The 22,543-nt window shown below is 45.2% G+C and overlaps 1 protein-coding gene across 6 annotated transcripts in view; it reads left to right on the top strand.

Annotated features, from left to right (window-relative positions):
• Positions 1 to 14,053, top strand: part of KCNJ12 (potassium inwardly rectifying channel subfamily J member 12) — a 53,038-nt gene extending 38,985 nt beyond the window's left edge. For 4 of the 6 annotated variants that reach the window (XM_081030180.1, XM_081030177.1, XM_081030178.1 and 1 more), the window contains one exon: positions 1,865 to 6,796. In XM_081030180.1, the coding sequence (XP_080886306.1) occupies positions 1,921 to 3,207 (1,287 nt within the window). In that variant the 5' untranslated portion in view covers positions 1,865 to 1,920 and the 3' untranslated portion in view covers positions 3,208 to 6,796. Of the gene's footprint in view, positions 1 to 1,864; positions 6,797 to 10,205 lie in introns of those variants that run through there. The other 2 variants (XM_081030182.1, XM_081030179.1) reach the window with 1 other exon arrangement.
• The last annotated feature ends 8,490 nt before the right edge of the window (positions 14,054 to 22,543 follow it).

Here is a 22,543-nt window from a genome sequence, read left to right as displayed (position 1 = left end):
CCCAGTCATCTGCCTCCCTGTTCCTGGCCTTGCCACCCTGGGACCTTCTCTCTGGGGCTTCCTTGTCTTCTGGGCACTCAAGGGCTCCTAGCCTTGTCTAGCTCTGACCTCGTAGTGAAACCAGATGGGAATTGGGGGTGCATGGGGTCCCCACTGGGGGGGAGGAGCATGCCCAACTCCTCAGCACCTTAGCCAGGCCAGCTGGACAGGAATTTCTACCTCCTTCCAGTGCAGCCCAGTCCTGCTGAGACAGGCTGAGGTCCCGAGCACCCGCAGCCCCAATGCTAATGGCCAGATGGCATCAGTGCGCACAGGGCCAGCCTGCGGATGCCTCAGCCTGGCACCAACAGGCTGTCCTGGAGCCTGCAGGGCACTGGGGGAGGGGTGGCCCCTGGCCTTTGTGTCTGGGGGCTGGACACGTACTGTCAGCCATGGGAAGTGTTTATCCGGTGTGGGTACATGACATGGGGCATGCCCTGAGACCACCCAGTGTGTTTGAGTGTGTGCACACCGCGGGCTGACTAGGCACTTCTCTGAGTGGTCCCAGGATAGTGACACTACTGAGTGCTCCCCGTGTGCTCTGTCGACCTGAGGAAGATGGAGATGAGGGAGGCCCCTGGGCTGCGGTCAGCCATCAGTAATCCCTCTGGGTGCTGACTTAGGGTCCCCTCCCTAGCTACTGCTACCATGTTTCCCCAAAAATAAGACCTAGCCAGACCATCAATTCTAATGCGTCTTTTGAAGCAAAAATTGATATAAGACCGGTCTTATTTTACTATAAGACTGGATCTTATATAATATAATGATATGATATGATATGATGTAATATAATAATATACTATAATACTGGGTTTTATATTAATTTTTGCTCCAAAAGACTCAGTAGAGCTGATGGTCCAGCCAGGTCTGATTTTTGGGGACACACGGTGCTTATAAGGAGGCAGAGAGTGTGGCATGTGAGTGCGGAGAGTTTGCGCCTGGGGTGGAATGCGTGAACATCAGGAGGTTGGGTGGGGCCCAACTTTGGGTTTCCTTGGAAGCAAGACCTTTTCTAGGTCCTGGAGGTGAGACAGCACTGAATGAAAGTACTCAAGTGGCCGACGGTCTCAGGGAAGGGATGGTGGCCAAGTGCAACCCCATGGGCATCATTGCTGTTACCTTTATTACCATTATTAGGTCAGAGATCAGAGCTGGGGGGTTACAGTGGAGACCTGGGTGAGGTGTACCATCTTCTGAGGTTTCAGGGAGACTTCTGGAGATGTTCTTGTGTCATTAAAGCCAAGGCCTGAAAGAGAGAGGTGTTGGGAAAAAGTCTGGGAAGAGAGAGTGGGGAACAGCAGATTGCAGCGGGGTAAATGAGGGGGAGGCTGGGAGGCGAGATCCAAAGAGTTCCGGGTTCTGCTTATGCAGGCCCTGCAGGTGCTAGGGGGGCTCTGGCTTGGAGCAAATGATGGAGCAGGTGATGATGGACAGGCTCCCCCTGGCTGCCACTGGCCTGAGGTTGGGCAGGAGCAGGGAGGCTGGTGAGGTGGCTGCCAAGCTGGTCCAGGTGGGGGATGATGGGGACTCAGGCCATGAGGGTGAGGGAAGGGGTTGGATAGTGAATATAGTTTGAAAGCAGAGCCTTTGGTGTGGGAGTAAGAGAAGTTGAGGATGAATGCAAGGTTTTTGGCTGGAGTACTAGAAGGATGGAGTGTCAGTCTCCAAGCTGAGAAGGAGGGTGAAGAGCTTCCTTAAGGTGGGAAGGAAGATCAGGAGCTTGGTTGTGGGTAAATTAGGGTCAAATGTCTGCCACTTCTGAGGGCCCTGGGTGGGGGCAGAGGCATGGGCAGGTGTAAGACACATGCTGTTCTATCTGTTGCAGGAGCCACCCCGCCCGGAGCCAGCCTGGGAGCGAGCGAGGGTCACCCCATCCCCGGGATGACCACAGCTGGCCGGGCCAACCCCTACAGCATTGTGTCATCGGAGGAGGCCGGGCTGCACCTGGTCACCATGTCGGGTGCCAATGGCTTTGGCAACGGCAAGGTGCACACACGGCGCAGGTGCCGAAACCGTTTCGTCAAGAAGAACGGCCAGTGCAACATTGAGTTTGCCAACATGGACGAGAAGTCACAGCGCTACCTGGCCGACATGTTCACCACCTGCGTGGATATCCGCTGGCGCTACATGCTACTCATCTTCTCGCTGGCTTTCCTTGCTTCCTGGCTACTGTTTGGCGTCATCTTTTGGGTCATTGCAGTGGCCCATGGTGACCTGGAGCCAGCTAAGGACCATGGCCACACGCCCTGTGTGATGCAGGTCCATGGCTTCATGGCAGCCTTCCTCTTTTCCATTGAGACGCAGACTACCATTGGCTACGGGCTGCGCTGTGTGACGGAGGAGTGCCCAGTAGCCGTCTTCATGGTGGTGGCACAGTCCATTGTGGGCTGCATCATCGACTCCTTCATGATCGGTGCCATCATGGCCAAGATGGCCCGGCCCAAGAAGCGGGCACAGACACTGCTGTTCAGCCACAATGCCGTTGTGGCACTGCGCGATGGCAAGCTCTGCCTCATGTGGCGTGTGGGCAACCTACGTAAGAGCCACATTGTGGAGGCCCATGTAAGGGCTCAGCTCATCAAGCCGAGGGTCACGGAGGAGGGTGAGTACATCCCACTGGACCAGATTGACATCGATGTTGGCTTTGACAAGGGCCTCGACCGCATCTTCCTGGTGTCACCCATCACCATCCTGCACGAGATTGATGAGGCCAGCCCACTGTTCGGCATCAGCCGGCAGGACCTGGAGACAGACGACTTCGAGATTGTGGTCATCTTGGAGGGCATGGTGGAGGCCACGGCCATGACGACACAGGCCCGAAGCTCCTACCTGGCCAACGAGATCCTGTGGGGCCACCGCTTTGAGCCCGTCCTCTTTGAGGAGAAGAACCAGTACAAGATCGACTACTCGCACTTCCACAAGACTTACGAGGTGCCCTCCACGCCCCGCTGCAGCGCCAAGGACCTGGTGGAGAACAAGTTTCTGTTGCCCAGCGCCAACTCCTTCTGTTATGAGAATGAGCTGGCCTTCTTGAGCCGCGATGAAGAGGATGAAGTGGACGAAGACCAGGACAGCAGTAGCCCTCAGGCCAGGCACAGCTTTGACAGACTCCAGGCCAGTGGCGGCACCCTTGAGCAGCGGCCCTACAGACGGGAGTCAGAGATCTGAGCCACTGTTAGCCAAGATGCAGCGTCTGCCCAGCCAGGGTGAGGCCCGCATCCTGAGAGGGCCCTGGGTTTGAGCAGAACGGGCCAGGAGCCCCAGTTGCAGACTCAGTAGCGTTTTAGATGTTTTACGCTTCTTCACAATGGCCTCGGAAGGTTGGTGAAGGAGTGGGAGGCTGGAGTGGGTGCCTCACCCCCACCTCAGAGGCCTGGGCTCAGGGGCAAGTAGGTGGCCTCCTAGGGGTTAAGGGTTTTTGCCTGAGGAAAGAGATGTAGCCTGTCCAGAAATGGCTTGACAGCCGCCCAGCCTTTGGGCAAAAGTTGGCATGCTGCAGGGCACCTCACTGGCTTTTAACTTGAGGAGAAACAAAGAGTTACGGCTTTCTCAATCTTAGTTTGGGTATGACTGTTTACAAAAAAATACGTAGCAAATGATTTGAAATGTTTTTAATTCATGGGGGTACCAAAGAAAAGGGCAATTAGAATGCCATTGGTCTGCCAGGATACAAGCAGCTGGGTGAAGGCTCCAGAAGGTCATCTGACGCTGGGCAGGCCATGTGTGAGTAGTTGGCTCCCAGGCAGCAAGCACAGGGCTCACAGTGGCTCTTTATGCTCATGGGCCAATTAGATTCCATTTGTGATAGAAAAACCAAGACCATGTTAAGGATCATAATAAAAACTTTCCAATGTCATAGAGGTGGGGATAGAGGCCAGAGGAGAAAACTAGTTTGGGCTGTCTGAGCTTGACTTTGTACCTTAGAGGTATCTCTCAGAGCCAGATATGAGACCCGCCCGCTGTGGAGAGTCCCCTCTCCTCCAACATACCGGATTCTCCTTTGTTTCTCTCTCCTTTTCTGTACATTGGCCTCTACCCCATCTACAGTGAGAGGCAGTTGGGAAATGTAGGACTGGATGGCTCTGTGGGAAGGGAAATCAAGTGGAAGGTTCCCAGACTAGAAGGAAGGAGATCAGCCCCATCCTGAATGCGGCCATTGGGTGAGTCGTGCCTTAGAGACACTGGGTGATATGGCTCCAGCTGTTTCTGTTTTTATTGGACTCCCCTGTCCTCCTTGCTGCCATGACTCTATTGCAGAGTCCCTGCCAGCAAGCCCTTCTGTCTGCAGAAGCTGGGCTGACCTGGTTCTCCCCCTACACCTGGAGCAGCACCACCTGTGAGCCCAGGTCGGTGGCAGCCAGGTTGTACCCTGTCAGAATGGCAGAGGAATAATTTTAGGGAAGGCGTGGAATTGTCAGTCAAGGTGACTGGGAGGGCCACATGCATCCAGGCACCCCATTCAGGAAGAGGTTTGGGGCTGTTAGGGCTCTACTGGCCCAGAAGCAGGCCCGGAGACCCAGAGCTGCCTAATGTGGGCTTGTTCTTGGCAGAGAAGACAGCTGGTGGGGGCTGGACCCTTCCCAGGACAGCTAAGAATGCTGTGCTCCCAAATGACCAGGCCCATAAGGAAGTCAGTGTTAGAAATCTGGGGTCTCCTCAGCCTGCCTTTCCAGGCCTCTCCAACCTGCGCCCCAAAGACAGCTCTCAACATGAAGCCATCAGGGCCTCTGAGAGGCAGAGTGCAAAGTCATGCAAATAAGGATGGGACTTGGGAGACTAGCAAAGGCTGGGCCCTGGGTAGGGTCTCTTGCCTCTTCCCTCCTTCAACCCTGGAGACCTGACCTGAGGTCGGGGGCTGTGGAGGACCTGGGCACAGGCTATCAGCCCCCACTCAGAGACATCCCGGCAGCCTCTGCCCTTAGGTAGGCCTGACTCCCAACACCCTGTCCTAGCCTAGACTTCACCCCAACTTCTGGCCAAGAAGGTTCAGCCCAAGATACTGGAGGCAGCTCTTTCATCTTATAGTCTGCTGGAGGGATCTCCGCTCCTTTCAGCCCTGAGCGCCCTCCTTTCTCAGCCTTAGCCCTGGTGGTGAGGGTGGAGTTGATGTAGGAGCACTTATCCACCACCCACACCCAGATTGTCAGGCTGAGGTAACCCCAGTTAGGGAAGCATAGTGGCCAGTGCTCCTATCTGCTCAGCAGCCCGAGATCTTCCCAGGGCCAGGTAGGCCAGCCTTCCACTCACCCGATCCAGAGCAGAGCCCAGGGACCCCGGAACCCCAAGGCCCTGGCAATCTCAGGTGGCCTGGTGCGCCTCCTCTCAGACCTATCCCCTCCCTGTTCAGCCGCCAGATCCTGTGGGAGAGCAGCCCCAAGCTGCCTTTCATCTCTCGCCAAAAGTAGATGCTGCGTTTTCAAACTCTTCTGCCCTTTTCTTTTCCTCTCCTGTATTTATTTATTTATTGCTTGTGCTAAAGACCAAAATAGTCTTCCTCTTTAATGCACTTGAAATGGGAGGATGGATGGGAGCAGGAGCTGTGTGTGTGCAGAGCCAGAATCACTGGGCCCTTGGGATGCATGCGGGGTCGTGTGTGTCCGTGTGGTGTGTGGAGAGGATGTTAACCCACTGAATGTGCTGCGCACAGGTGAGTGGGGCACACTTGTGCACATGTGAGTGTGTGTGTACATGTGTATGTACGTGGTATGTGACCTGTGTGACGTGCAGGTGTGTGTTCCAACCTGCTCCCTCCCTCACCCTCCCAGGATGTGAGATTTACAAGAAGTTTCTCAACAGCCTGAACCAGGAGGTCCAGAGGTGGGAGTGCACTAAGGACGTGGCCTCTGCACTCTGCCCTGAGACACTGAGCTGCTTATGTGGGAAAGGGCCGTGCTGACAGAAGGGTGTGTGTGACTGTGACAGTGTGAGCACCAAGTGTGTGGATTTATGTGTGGAATTGTCTCATCTGTGTTCGAATGAAACAGGCAATTATGGCTTTGCCTGTAAGTTCATGAGAGTGTAGAATCATGATATGTGTGACTGTTGTTCCGATGTGTGCACATGATGATATCCATATATACATGGCGTGTGAGTACGTATACACACACATAGTTATGTGTATATTTACCCATAGGTGTTTGTGTGTGTGTGTATTTTATATGCGGACGTTAAATGTTCGCCTGGCTGTGAGGCTGGGCACACACAGCACTCAGGATACTCACAGGCCTTGGTCATCAGCAGAGCTGCACTCAGTAGGCCCACTGGCCCGCTGCCCTGCTCGTGTCCATATGGGCTGTGTGGAGTATGTGTGCCAGGGTGAGGCTCCTGTGTGCCTGGGCATGAGGTGATATGTAGACATGAATGTGAGTCCTTGGCATGCAGCAGTGAGCGATTACATGTAGGCTTGTGAACATGGTACGTGCATGTGGTGCGTTTGTGTAGCAGCAGGTGCCTGCCTGCAGGGGGCAGTGTGTATGTGTGTGAGTGTCTGCAGGTCCTGGGAGCTGTGCACACAAATGTCAAGGGGTGGTGTATCCATGTGTGCACCCTTGCATGCCGCCCCCTGTGTCCCACTGGTGCTGTGCCACCCAGTCCCTGCCTGCCTAAAGGTTCCAGTGGGGCTGCGGGGGGAGGCCTGGTAGGAAGGAGGGCCCTGTCTGCCCTGCGTGAGATCACAGAATGTGAAATATATTTTAAATGGTGAAACTGGAGAATGTTCATGTTATTTTCAATAACAAAGACATAGGCCACGAGACTAGACCACATTTGACTGCATTTTGATCTCTGAGTGCCACCATGTGGAGATGTGTGTTTGAAAGGCTCTGCCTGGCTCCAGAACAAGCTGCCATTCTTGTGCTCCCTCAGCCCCATGTGTCCTGCAGTGATGGGGCTTCCCAGGGACCTTTGAAGGTGGGGGTGGGACATGGCAGCCGCTCAGGGACAAGGGACAGAACACAGCGTCCTCGCAGACCCTGGCATGCTCTTCCAGCTGGCGCACACGCCCTCATTCCCCCATGACTGCACACCTTCTCCCACACGGCCCTGAGAGTGTCAGACCACCCACTCAGACCGGATATCACACGTCCCCAGCTGTGTGACGTCGGCCACTGCCTTGTCCTCCCTGGGCCTGCACCTCCCACCTTTCCCTTCCTTCTGCAAAGATGTGATGAGTGCAGGAGACCAGAGGCCGACTGTGGGACCCATAGTGCTGGGAACACGACAACAGCTCTGTTTCTCACTGCTGTGACAGCAGAGGAACCCAGAATGGGTGGAGGGCTGAAAGACTCCTGCTTCGATGTGACAGGGGGACAGAGGGCAGACAGGTGCTGCTGGCAGGAGGAACAGTACGTGCAAGGAGGGAAATGCGCAAGGCCTACTTTGAGGAAAAGAATTTTATCTGTACAAACGGCTCAGTCTCTGGGATTTCACTGGCCTTCTGGCAGAGGCCCACAGGGAGAGAATTCTTTCCTTTGCTCAAACTATTTTCACGTGAATTACTGCACATCAGCAAAGGACCTGGGGGATGTTCCCTTGGGTTGAACCTGGGGTTCTTACCCCACGACCCTAATGGGTCCATTGGGGCACTACATGGAGGGTGCTTTGGCAGGACAAAAAGGAGCAAATCAGCGACCCAGTGTCTGGTTCCATGCTCCCTGCCTGTCAGCTGCAGTCCCTCCCTGGGCCTGAGTTTCCCCACATGCAGTCTTACACACAAGGAATGATGCTCTTTGAGGGCCCTGAGTGTGGCCCAGATGTTAGCTCTTCCTTTCTGTATCAGAGTCAATGCTGAGGCCTGGGCCTGCTCTTCCTCTCTACCGAGGCTTGGTGCAGAGGCTGACCTAGAGCTCTGAGACCATGGCCTTCAGCCAGGGTAGGGCCCCCAGACCAGGCTCTGGAGCAGTGCGGTGGCATAAGTTGTATACTGCACAACCCCAGGGTTGTCACTCACAGCCCAAACAATCTTGCACAGCAATGGTAACCTCTGAAGCATCTCGCCTTTCCTCACTGCCTTAAGGCTCCAGAGAGGAGCTGCTCATGGGCTCACTGGGGAGGGATCACGGCATGCATGGGACATGCAGTGTGGGATGGCAGGAATGGGGACACAGATGGGCTCTGCTTCTCCAGGCACCAATAACTTTTGTGAATCAACTGGGTGGCTAGAAAATGTTTGAAAGGGTGGTATAGGCTTATACTAACACACACACTCCGCACACACACACACAACCCCCTCTACGTAAACATGTACACGCACCCAAAATGCACACAAATGCATACGAACACATACAAATTGTATGGAATATTACACAGCCATGAAAATAGCAGCCTGATACATGCAACAATGTGGATGAGTCTCACAGACACAATGTTGAATGAAAGAATCCAGACACAACGGGGTACATGCTGTTCATCCATATGAAGTTGTAGAACAGACATTAATCTGTGATAGAAATCAGGACAGTGGAGAGCAGGTGAGCCAGTGACTGGGTGTCAAGGGACAGCACTTTGCTGTTAGAGCAAGTGGCTGGATTTCGGCTCAGAGAATAGGCAGCATCTGGATAGGACCAGGGCTTGAAGAAGGATGGTCCCAGGTCCACGTGTCCTGCCCAGCAGAGACTGGAAGTGAGTGACTTGTCTGAGGCCACAATGTCCTGCCCTTCTAGCCAGCCAGCCCTGGGAGCTATCACTGCCCGCAGAGCCTTCTAGGGGCAGGCATAGAAGGTGGGGAGGCTGGGTTGACTGAGAAGGAGGAAGGTGAACTGGTGACTGGAGGTGTGAGTTGAGGGGGGACCTGGTGTGTGGTGGGGCCCTCCTGGTGGCAGACAGAGGGCACAAGACATCAAGACCCTCCCTATTTAGAGACACTAATAAGGTTCTGGGCCTCCCAGAAATCCCTCAGCACAAGCAGGTACCCCCACTCCCATCTTAGCCCCTGAGAACGAGGACCACACGTCCCTCCCCCTTGGAAGAACAGCTGAGCTCAGCCTGTAGAGCCAGATGGGCAGGTGTTAAAGTGAACTCTGTTAACCAGCCTTGTGTTCGTGGAGGTCAGTGAGCCAAGCTCCTCTCAGGAGGGGAGTCCCAGCCTGAGAAAAGTGTCCTGAGTGACCATGAGGTCTCTTCCCATGGAGTTATAACCACAGAGGGGCCATTTCTTGAACCTTCTGCTGAATTTCAGAAACAGAGTATTCCTCTGTCTGCCCATGGAGCACTGGGAAGGTCCAGAGGGCTATGACCTTTACCCAGCACCTAATGAGAGGCAGGGATAGTGAGGTGTGGCTTTTATTCATTCAGTAGTTGAACGCTTCCTCTGTGCCTGGCCCAGAAGTGATAAATGCCACAGATCTACAAACCAAGTGGGTGGCAGAGAACAAGGGCAGTCAGAAGGGCCCTTACGGAGCAGACCCTCATGCCAGCCCTGAAAGTTCCCAGATCGTGAGAATCGCCTCTTGAAGACCAACTCTTTGGGTGTGAACCTGGCTCCACCTCTCCCTGATTCTGTGTCCTGGCCCAGGGAGCTAATTTCTTTGTGCCTCCATTTTCTTTTCTGTAAAATGGAGCTGATGATCACAAAGCAGTGCATGAAGAATGAATAAGAAACAGGGAAATAGAGGGGCAACATAAGTACAAGCTCTTTTCTCTTGTCACCTATCTGGGGACAATTATCCCAGGTGGGGGCAGCCTTGAGCTGGTGCTCAGAAGGAAGGCTGGACCCCTTAGAGCCAGAGACAGAGTCCAAACGAGAGGGATAGGCTTCAGCCGAGGTTTGCTCACTCCAGGTGTGGTGGGAGCAAGAAAGACCCATGAAATGGTTGATTTCTTAAGATCACTCTGATTGCTATGTAGGAAGTGGCACAGCGAGGCTAACGTGGTTTCCAAGAAGAGAGGAGGGTACTTGAGCCAGGCAGGCAAGTGAGGGTGTGGGCCAGTTAGGAGGCTGCATGTGCAGCTGAGCTGAGGGGCACCCTGGCTGACCTTGTTGATTTTAGTGTGAGCCCCTGGATGGATGGGGAGGAGTGGATGGCATCTCTGGACATTTTAAGATGCCAACAAATGGTACTTCATTTTGGGAGTCAGCTTGGCAGTTTCTTATAAAGTTACACATACATTTACTGTAAGATCAGACTCCTTTGTGGTGCTCAAGAGAAATGAAAATTCTTTTTTTGCAGAAAAACCTGTAAGTGGATGTTTACAACAGCTTTATGTGTAATTACCCAAAACAGGAAGAGACAGAAATGTCCCTTGCCTATAAGCGGGCAACCAGGCTGTGGCCTGTCGCCATGATGGAATCCTCTGGAGCAACGAGAAGGAATGAATGTTGATCCATGGATGGATAATAAAGGCACGACGCCCAGTGAAAGAAGCCAGACTCAGAAAGATCCCATTTATATGGCATTCTGGAAAAGCCAAAATTATATGGATGAAGAGCACATCAGTGATCACCAGGGTCCAGGGTGGAGGAAGGGGTGACTACAAAGGGACAGGAAGGGATTTCGGAGGGGAGGGGTGATGAACACATCTATATCCTGACCATAATGATGGTCACACAGATATGTCCATTTTGTCAAGACTCCCAGGACTCTATGCCACAAAGGATAAACACAGATCAATTATACTTTTTTTTTTTTGAGAAAGGAAAGAAAAAGCAGCTGCCAACAAAACTCACATGTAGTCAATGTGTCTGGAGTTTGGAGGAGAGTCAGGTCTGAAGGCTGAGACTAGGGAGTCACTGAGGTGAGGCTAGAACTAAATGACCACGAGAAGGTAGAAATAACGTGATAAAACAAAGGAGAGGTCGGGGAGATGTTGAGAATGACGGGCTTCTGCTGAGCAGACAAGGCACCAGGTGACACCATCTTGTGGCATCCCAAAGTTAGGAGACGTGGTGCTTCTGGGGCTTCCTCCCCTGCCTTCAGGTGATGCTTCAAGGGCAAAACGGGTCCCAGAACCTCAGTCAGAGCCAAGACCCTCCAGGGCATCTGGGGTCTGGGAAGAGAAGACGAGGAGCAAGAGCTCCACTCCAGCGTCCCTGAGACACTTTGAAAGTGACTAAAACCCAAGGGTGGCCTATAATTTATTGTCCAAGCCAGGACCTTTTTGGAAATGGAAGGAGGCATAATTAATAATAATTACCTGGGGAACAGTGGTGAAATGGGACAGTCCAGGGCAGACCAACTGGATCCTCCCCTCAACTTCTCTTCTCCCATCCCTTCCAGGTACCTCAAGGGGCCTGGACGTGAGTATGAAAGGAGAGGAGGTTCATATCACCTCAGCTCAGGGCCCCAGGACAGCCCCTGTGGCCCATCTATACACTGGGGTCATTGGTATCAAAGAACTCAGAAGCCTCCGTGGGCTTGGAGAGGCACAAGGAAGACTTCTTTAAGGTGCCATCACACACAGGGCAGGCACCCAGGTAAGGTACTCACACATGTACCTCGACACGTGGCATCTCGTGAACCCACTCAGCTAAACAGTGTCTCTCACATGCAGTACTGAACACAATGCCACATGCATGTCAGTGAACATGGTTCACTACACTTGCACTAGTGACACAGCTGTCACATACACACACACACATATATGTGCACACACAGTGAAATCAGCAAATGTGGTGTCTCAATCAAACACATCATTAAACAGTTCCTCAAACTGCATTTTCCACTTGGCGGGCAGACACCAGAGAACCCCCAGTAGTGCGAGACAAAAACAGTGTGCTGCAGTGCCACCTACTGGAAAACAAGAGGAAGACTCTTCTTATAACCTGCTAAATAGAGAAGTGCTAGACACTTTTAGAAAGCAGATTTCATCACTTTTAGAAAGCAGATTTCATTCCCATAAATGCATAGGCAGAGAAATAATCCATCAAATACCATGAATAAGCAAGGTAACAAAGCAGTTCAGAAAGAAAATGAAAAATCTCCAGAAAATAAACTTGAAAGGCATGGAAATATGTGATTTAAGGGACAGAAAATTCAAGATTGCAGTTCTGAAAGAATTCCATGAGATACAAGAAAACTCAGATAGGCAGTTTAATGAACTCAGAAATAAAATCAATGAACAAAAGTTGTACTTTGCCAAAGAGGTTGAAACTTTAAAATAAGACCAAACAGAAATTCCGGAGCTGAAGAAATCAATAAAAAAAAAAATGAAGAGTGAACTAGTGAGTGTAGGAGGTAGAACTGATGATATAGAGAAAAGAATTTGTGATATCAAAGATAGAAATCTCAAAGTGACACATGAAAGAAGAGACAGATTTGAGAATAAAAAGATAAATAAAAGAACTATCTGACTCCAACAGAAAGAGCAATATAAGAATAATGGCTATACTAGAAGAGAAAAGAGGGAGAAGGGAACAGAGAGCCTATTCAAGTGGTTGATGAGAATTTCCCAAAACTAGGTAAAAAATCTGTATCCTCAAAACCAAGAAGCAAAGAGAACATGTATTTATCTCAACCCAAAAGTCCTTCTCCAAGGCATATTATACTAAAACTTTCAAAAATCAGTGACAAAGAAAGAATTCACAAGGTAGTCAGGGAAAAGAAGATGGTTAACCTATAAAGAAAATTCCATTAGATTATGATGGGATTTTTAAGCAGAAAAAATACAAGCTTGGAGAGAGCAGAATAGAATATTCAAAGTATTGAAAAAGAGAAATTATCAGCCAAGAATAATATATCCTTTATATATGAAGAAGTAAAGCATTTTCCAGACATACAAAAGCTGAGGGAATTTACCATCACAAGACCTGCATTATAGGAAATAACTTAGGAGGTTATTCTACTGAAACAAAAAGACAAACGATACAAAACTATGAGTAAGATGATGACCACACACAAAGAAGGAGGAAATTGTAACCCCTATTCAGAATAGGGTATTATACACTTAAACATAAAATAAAGGTTAAAGGAGGTAAAATTATCTTTTAAAAAAGAAGAATGCAATAGTGACTGCAGTTTGGAAATGAATTCACAGTATAAAGACAGATAATTTGTGACAACAAACACATGAAAAGGGAAAGGATAAAGGTCTGAATTTGCATAGGGGAATGGAAATAAGTTGCATTCAACAAGAAAGAAAAGGATTGCTGTGTATATGAAAATTTTCTTGCATACACCTAATGATAACCACACAAAAAATCTAGAACTGAGACACAGAAGATAAAAAAGAGGAAAGCATAGAATACCACTAAACCAATAAGAGACAGAAACACGGGGGGAAAATGTAGACTCAAAGTGAAAGGGTGGAAAATGATATTCCAAGCACATGGCATCCAGAGAAAAAGCAGATATTATCATAATTATATCTGTCTAAATAGATTTCAAGATAAAAAAAGGTAATGAGACAAAATGGACATTTTATAATGATAAAAGGGATGATACAACAAGAAGACATAATACTTATCAATATATATGCCCCCAATCAGGGAGCACCAAAATATACAAAGCAAGTACTAACAGAGCTAAAGAGAGAAACTGACAAAAACACAATAATACCCCTACTATATGAATATGGATAAATGATCCAAAGAAAAAAACGGATAAGGAAATATGGGCCTTAAATGTCACATTAGACCAAATGGACATAATCAACATTTATAGAACTTTTCATCCCAGAACAACAGATCATACACTCTTCTCTAGTGCACGTGCAACCTTCTCATGAGTAGACCACATACTGGGACACAAAACTATCCTCAACAAATTTAAGAACATTGAAATCATACCAAGCATGTTCTCTGACCCCAAAGCTTTGAAATTGGAAATCAACTGGGAAAAGAAAGTGGGAAAAACCACAAATATGTGCAGATTGAACAACATGCTACTAAACAACGCCCTAGTCAAAGAAGAAATAAAAGGAGAGATCAAAAGATACATAGACACAAAAGAGAATGACAATACAACATATCCAAACTTTTGCGATAAGCAAAAGCGGTAATAAGAGAGAAGTTTATATCATTACCAGCCTATTCAAGAAATAAGAAAAATACCAAACTAACAATGTAACATTACGCTTTAAGAAACTAAGAAGAAAAACAACAAATGAAGCTCCAAGTCACAGAAGGAAGTAAATAATAAAAAACACAGCATAACTAAATGAAACAGAGAACAAAACGACGATAGGAAAAATTAATGCAATGAAGAGCTGGTACTTTTAAAAGATTAATAAAATTGACAAAACTCTGGCTAGACTCACTAAGGAAAAGGCAGGACTCAAAAAACAAAATCAGAAATGAAATAGAAGTTACCACAGATACCACAGAAATACAAAGGACCATAAAATAATATTATGAAAGACTATATACTACCAAACCTAGAAGAAATAGACAAATTCTTATATATATATATATATATATATATATATATATATATATATATATATACATATACATGTATATGTATATGTATATGTATATGTATATGTATATGTATATGTATATATATATATATGTATATGTATATATATATATAACCTTGACTGAATCACAAAGAACTGGAAAATCTAAATAGACTGATCAACAGTAAGGAAATTGAAACAATTATTTTAAAAACCTCCCAAAAAGTCCAAGACCAGATGGCTTCAATAGTGAATTCTAACATTCAAAGTAGATTTAATACCTATCTTTCTCAAACTCCTCCAAAAAATTTGAAGAAGAGACAATACTTCCTAACTCATTTAATGAGCTCAACATTACCCAGTTACCAAAACCTGGCAAGGATAACACAAAAAAAAGAAAAGTACAGATCAATATCTCTGATGAATACAGATGCAAAAATCCTACATAAAATACTAGCAAATAGAATACAACATAAGATATTACGTCACATTCAAGTGGGGTTCGTTCCAAGGGCACAAGGAATGGTTCAACACACACAAATTGATCAGTGTGATACAGCACATTAACAGAATAAAAATCATGATCATATCAATAAATGCAGAAAAAGCACTTGACAATATACAACATCTGGGGTGGCCGGATGGTTCACTTGTTTAGAGCACAAACTCTTGGCAACCGGATTGCCGGTTCAATTCCCACATGGGATGGTGGGCTGCGCCCCCTGCAACTAAGATTGAAAACGGCGGCTGGACTGGTAGCTGAGCTGCGCCCTCAACATCTAGATTGAAGTACAACGACTTGACTTGGAACTGATGGTCCCTGGAAGCACACTGTTCCCCAATTTAAAAAAAAAGGGGGGGGGGTGAGAAATGGCGGCGTGAGGTGAGCCTCTGTAGCGCTGCCCTGGAATTTACAACGAATCGGACAACAATAACTCCACAAAGGACTCCCTGCACAGCAGACAGGCAAGACGAAGAGGCCGACTACTGAATTCACCTCCAGGTGGGTGAATCGCGCGAGCGGGGGAGGAGGGAGAGGAGAAGTGCGAAGACGGAGCCGCCCGGGCGCAGGACGCAGACCTAGCTCAGTGCTCAGAGCTCTCTGCTCTCGAACTGCCGAAGCTGCGGGAGAGGGAAGGACTCGGACTGCTAGGGCTCTGCTTACAGCCCACAGGGCTGAGGGGGCAGCATATAGCACGGCTGAACCCAACGCTCGCTCACGGCAGACCTCGGAGCGAAGACTGAGGGAGGAAGGCTGAAATCGTTGGTTTGAGCCCTCACTGCCGAGCAGAAAACGGAAGCCTTAGGCACGGAGACTAGCCACTCCTCCCTACCCTCCCAGAGCTCGCCCCGCCCCCACCTGCCCGGTGCTAGAAGCGATAAAGTAGCAGTGTCAGATCAAAGGACAGAATATTTGCTGCTCTGAGAACTGTGGACCGCAGACACAGATTCGCAGCTCAACTAGTTCCGGCAAAGGGGAGAGAGCTGTGGGAGCAGGACTGGCGGTGGTGGTGGTCGCCACCATTGCTCTGGGCCACCTCTCACAACTCACCCCGCCCCTGGCCCCACCTATCTGGGCAGATCCCTGCAGGAGTAAACAGAACTGAAACATTCGGGCTCTGAATCTGGTGCAGAAAGAGCTTTGGAACTTCAAAAGCTCTTCGCATACCTATCAACCTGTTGCAGAAGCCACTCCTGTAGATGTCTAGGAAGAGAAATAGTAAATCAGTGATTCCCATGAATAACCAAGGCAACAAGATAGCTCAGAAAGAAAGTGAAAAGTCTCCAGAAAAGGAACTTAGAGATATGGAAATATGTGATTTAAATGACAGATAATTCAAGATTGCAATTCTGACAAAACTGAACGAGATGCAAGAAAACACAGAAAGGCAGTTTAATGAACTCAGAAACACAATCAAAGAACACCATGAGCATTTTACAAAAGACATTAAAATCTTGAAAAAGAACCAAATAGAATTTCTGGAGATTAAGAACTCAATAGAAGAAATTAACAATAAAATATCCAGCTTAGGTAGTAGAGTTGACCAGATGGAGGAAAGAATCAGTGACATCGAAGATAGGAACCTGGAATTTACACAGATGGAAGAAGAGAGAGACTTGAGACTTAAAAGAAATGAAAGAACTCTACAAGAACTTTCTGACTCCATCAGAAAGAGCAATATAAGAATAATGGGCATACCAGAAGGAGAAGAAAGCGAGAAGGGAACAGAGAATATATTCAAGCAAATCGTCGATGAGAATTTCCCAAACTTGTGGAAAGAACTGGATCCTCGAATCCAAGAAGCAAATAGAACACCTAATTACCTCAATCCCAACAGGCCTTCACCAAGGCACATTGTATTGAAGCTGTCTAAAATCAATGACAAAGAAAGAATCCTCAAGGCAGCCAGGGAAAAGAAGACGGTAACTTACAAAGGAAAGCCCATTAGATTATCATCAGATTTTTCAGCAGAATCTCTACAAGCTAAGAGGGAATGGAACCAAATATTCAAACTATTGAAAGAGAGAAATTATGAGCCAAGAATAATATATCCAGCAAAGATCTCCTTTAGATATGAAGGAGGAATAAAGACCTTTCCAGACATCCAAATGCTGAGGGAATTTTCTAATACACAACCTGCACTACAAGAAATACTAAAGGAGGCTATTAGACCACCATCAACAGGGACAACTTGTGGCAACCAAAACATAAAAAGGGGGAGCGTAAAGGCCTGAACTGGAATATGGGAATAGAGAAAGTAAGCGTGCTGAAGAAACTGGAATACTCTAAATATCAAACTTTCTTTTACATAAACTTAAGGGTAACCACTCAGAAAACATCCAGAACTGAAATATATACTGTAATAAAAGAAGAAACAGAGGGAAACATCATAGAATACCACCACACAGAAATAATAGACAACAACAAAAAGGCAAAGAAACAATGGAGACACAGCCTTACCAGAAAACTAAAGATAGAATGACAGGAAATCCTCACATATCAATAATCACCCTAAATGTAAATGGACTGAACTCACCAATAAAGAGACACAGAGTAGCAGATTGGATCAAAAAACTAAACCCAACCACATGCTGTCTACAAGAGACACATCTCAGCTACAAGAACAAGCATAGACTCAAAGTGAAAGGGTGGAAATTGGCACTCCAAGCAAATGGTACCCAGAGAAAATCAGGTGTAGCCATAATGATATCAGATGAAACAGACTTCAGGGTGAAAAAGATAACAAGAGACAAAGATGGACATTTCATAATGGTAAAGGGGACTATACAACAAGAAGACATGACAGTCATCAATATTTATGCCCCCAATCAGGGAGCACCGAAATATACCAAGCAACTACTAACAGAACTAAAGGGAGAAATTGACCAAAACACAATTATACTCGGGGACTTAAATACATCATTGACAGCTATGGATAGATCATCCAAACAGAAGATAAATAACGAAATAGCAGCCCTAAATGACACATTAGATGAAATGGATATAATTGACATATATAGAGCACTTCATCCTAAAACATCAGACTATACATTCTTTTCTAGTGTACATGGAACATTCTCAAGGATAGACCATATATTAGGGCATAAAATCAGCCTCAGCAAATTTAAGAAGATTGAAATCATACCAAGCATATTCTCTGATCACAATGCTTTGAAACTGGATATCAACTGCAAAAAAGAAAGCAGGAAAAAACACAAATACATGGAGATTAAACAACATACTTTTAAAGAACGACTGGGTCAAAGAAGAAATTAAAGGAGAGATCAAAAGATACATAGAAACAAATGACAATGAAAATACATCCTACCAAAATTTTGGGGATGCCACGAAAGCAGTTTTAAGAGGGAAATTTATATTATTACAGGCCTATCTCAAGAAACAAGAAAAATCCCAAATAAATAACCTCATGTTACACCTTAAAGAACTAGAAAAAGAAGAACAAGCGAAACCCAAGGTCAGCAGAAGAAAGGAGATAACAAAAATCAGAGCAGAACTAAATGAAATAGAGAACAAAAAGACAATAGAAAAAATTAATGTAAAGATTAACAAAATTGACAAACCCTTGGCTAGACTCACTAAGATAAAAAGAGAGAAGACACTAATTCACAAAATCAGAAATGAAAAAGGGGAAGTTATCACGGACACCACAGAAATACAAAGGATTATACAAGAATACTATGAAGGACTATATGCCACCAAATTCAACAACTTAGAAGAAATGGACAAGTTCTTAGAAACATATAGCCTTCCAAGGCTGAATCATGAAGAACTGGAAAATCTAAACAGGCCGAAATTGAATCAGTCATCAAAAACCTTCCCACAGTGAAAAGTCCTGGACCAGATGGCTTCACTAGTGAATTCTACCAGACCTTCAAAGAGGATCTAATACCAATCCTGCTCAAACTCTTCCAAAAAATTGAAGAAGAGTCAGTACTCCCTAACTCATTTTATGAGGCCAACATTATCCTGATACCAAAACCTGGTAAGGACAACACTAAAAAACAAAACTACAGACCAATATCTCTGATGAATACAGATGCTAAAATCCTAAACAAAATTCTAGCAAATCGAATACAACAATGCATTAAAAAGATTATTCATCACGACCAAGTGGGGTTCATCCCTGGGGCACAAGGATGGGTCAACATTCGCAAATCCATCAATGTTATACATCACATAAACAAAATAAAGGACAAAAATCATATGATTCTATCAATTGATGCAGAACAAGCATTTGATAAGATACAACATCCATTTATGATTAAAACACTTGATAAAATTGGTATAGAAGGAAAATACCTGAACATAATAAAGGCCATATACGACAAGCCCTCAGCTAATCTCATAATTAATGGTGAAAAGCTGAAGCCCTTTGCTCTACGTTCAGGAACACGACAAAGTTGTCCCCTATCACCTCTGCTGTTCAACATAGTGTTGGAAGTCCTTGCCAGAGCAATCAGGCAAGAGAAAGAAATAAAAGGCATCCAAATTGGGATTGAAGAAGTTAAATTGTCACTCTTTGCAGATGACATGATGCTATATATAGAAAACCCTAAAGACTCCACCAAAAAGCTATTAGAAACAATCAATGAATACAGTCAAGTTGCTGGCTACAAAATCAACGTACAAAAGTCCATTGCTTTCCTATATACCAACAATGAAATCTCAGAAAAAGAAATAGAAAAAACAATTCCCTTTGCAATAGCAGCAAAAAGAATAAAATACCTAGGAATAAACTTAACCAAGGATGTGAAGGACCTATATGCTGAAAACTATAAGACATTTTTGAAAGAAATTGAAGAAGACACAAAGAAATGGAAAGATATTCCGTGCTCATGGATTGGAAGAATCAACATAGTTAAAATGGCCATATTACCCAAAGCCATATACAGATTTAATGCAATCCCCATCAAAATCCCAATGGCATTTTTTAAAGAAATAGAACAAAAAATCATCCGATTTGTTTGGAATCACAAAAGACCCCGAATAGCCAAAGCAATACTAAAAAAAAAAGAACAATACTGGAGATATCACACTCCCTGATTTTTGCTTGTACTACAGGGCTACAATAATCAAAACAGCTTGGTATTGGCGGAAAAACAGACACATAGACCAATGGAATGGAATTGAGAACCCAGAAATAAAACCACATAAATGTGGACAGAATTTTTGACAATGGAGGAAAGACAACCTCTTCAATAAATGGTGCTGGCAGAATTTGATAGCCACGTGCAAAAGAATGAAACTGGACTGCTATCTGTCACCATGTACCAAAATTAATTCAAAATAGATCAAAGACTTAAGCATTGAAGAAAACATAGGTACTAAACTTCACTCCAAAGGCAATGGAAGTAAAAACTAAAATAAACGAATGGGATTATATGAAACTGAAAAGCTTCTGCACGCAAAAGAAACTATTGACAAAATAATGAGGCAACCAACTGAATGGGAGAAGATTTTTGCAAACAGTGCCTCTGATAAGGGTCTAATATCCAAAATATACAAGGAACTCATGAAACTCAACAACAAAAAAACAAACAACCCAATTGAAAAATGGACAGAGGACCTGAAGAGACATTTCTCCAAAGAGGATATACAAACAGCAAATAGACATATGAAAAAATGCTCAACATCGCTAATCATCAGAGAAATGCAAATGAAAACCACAATGAGATATCACCTCACCCCAGTCAGATTGGCTTTCATCAACAAGACAAATAGTAACAAGTGTTGGAGAGGCTGTGGAGAAAAAGTAACTCTCATACACTGTCGGTGGGAATGCAGACTGGTGCAACCGCTATGGAAGGCAGTGTGGAGGTTCCTCAAGAAATTATGAATAGAATTACCATATGACCCAGCAACCTCTCTCCTGGGTATCTACCAAAAAAATCTGAAAACATTTCTCTATAAAGACACGTGTACTCCAATGTTCATTGCAGCTTTGTTTACGGTGGCCAAGACATGGAAACAACCAAAATGTCCTTCGATAGATGAATGGATAAAGAAGTTGTGGTATATATACACAATGGAATACTATTCGGTGTTAAGGAAAGATGATATAGGAGCATTTGTGACAACATGGATGGATCTTGAGAGTATAACGCTGAGTGAAATAAGTCAGACAGAAAAAGCAGAGAACCCTATGATTTCACTGATATGTGGTATATAAACCAAAAACAACAAAGGAACAAGACAAACAAATGAGAAAGAAAAACTCATAGACACAGACAATAGTTTAGTGGTTACCAGGGGGTGAGGGGGGTGGGGGTGGGTGATGAGGGTAAGGGGGATCAAAGATATGGTGATGGAAGGAGAACTGACTCTGGGTGGTGAACACACAATGGGATTTATAGATGATGTAATACAGAATGGTACACCTGAAATCTATGTAAATTTACTAACAATTGTCACCCCAATAAATTTAATTTAAAAATATGTATATATATATACACCATCCATTTGTGGTTACAACACTCAATGAAATGAGTACAGAAGGAAAGTACCTCAACATTATAAAGGCCATATATGACAAAGCCTCAGCTAGTATACTAAATAGTGAAAAACTGAAAGCTTTTTCTGTAAGATCAGGAACAAGACTAGGATGCCCACTCTTACTACTGTCATTCATCATAGTACTGGATGTCCTAGCCAGAGCAAGCAGTCAAAAACAAAAAAAAGAGAAAGGAATCCAAGTTAGGAATAAAGAAGTGAAATTGTCACTTTTTACAGTTGACATGATTCTTTATGTAGAAAACCCTAAAGACTCCCATAAAAACTACTAGAAACAATAAACAAATACAGTAAAGTTGCAGCATGGAAAATTGATATAAAAAATCCACTGCATCCCTATATATAACAATGAAATTTGAGGGGAAAAATGAAGTAAATAATTCCCTTTGCTATTGCAACTAAAAGAATAAAATACCTAAGAATAAACTTAACAAAGGATGTGAAGGACCTATATCTAAAAATTACAAGACAATATTAAAATAAATTGAAGAAGACACAAAGAAAGGAAGACATTCAGTGCTCATCGATTGGAAAAATAAACATATTTAAAATGGCCATATTATCCAAAGCAATAAACAGATTTCATGAAATCTCCATGAAAATCCCAATGACATTTTTTAAAAAAGAAATAGAACAAAAAACTGTCAGATTAGTATGGAACCAAAAAAGACCCCAAATAGCCAAGGTGATGCTAAGAAAAAAGAACAAAGCTAGAGGTATCACACTCCCTGACTTCAAATTATACTACAAATTGACAATAATCAAAACAAGATGGTATTGGCAGAAAAACACACACAGCACAATGGAACAGAATCAAGAGCCCAGAAAGCCACATTTATATGGGCAGATAATTTTTTTACAAAAATATACAATAGAGAAAAGAAAGCCTCTTCACTACATGGGGTTGGGAAAATTGGAAAACTACATGCAGACTGTGGTCTATAACTAGACCACTATGTGTCACCACACACACACACACAAATGAACTCAAAATGGATCAAAGACCTAAATATAAGACCTGAAGTAATAAAAAACATACACACCAAACTTATGGTTTTACAGAGGATTATATGAATTCAATGTTAAAATTGAAGAAAGTGAAAGCAAAAAGAAATAAATGGGACTATATCAAAGTAAAAA

This window comes from Rhinolophus hipposideros (genome assembly GCF_964194185.1).
Source record: "Rhinolophus hipposideros genome assembly, chromosome: 20".
Lineage (NCBI taxonomy): Eukaryota > Metazoa > Chordata > Mammalia > Chiroptera > Rhinolophidae > Rhinolophus > Rhinolophus hipposideros.
This window is presented reverse-complemented; position numbering and strand designations above follow the sequence as displayed.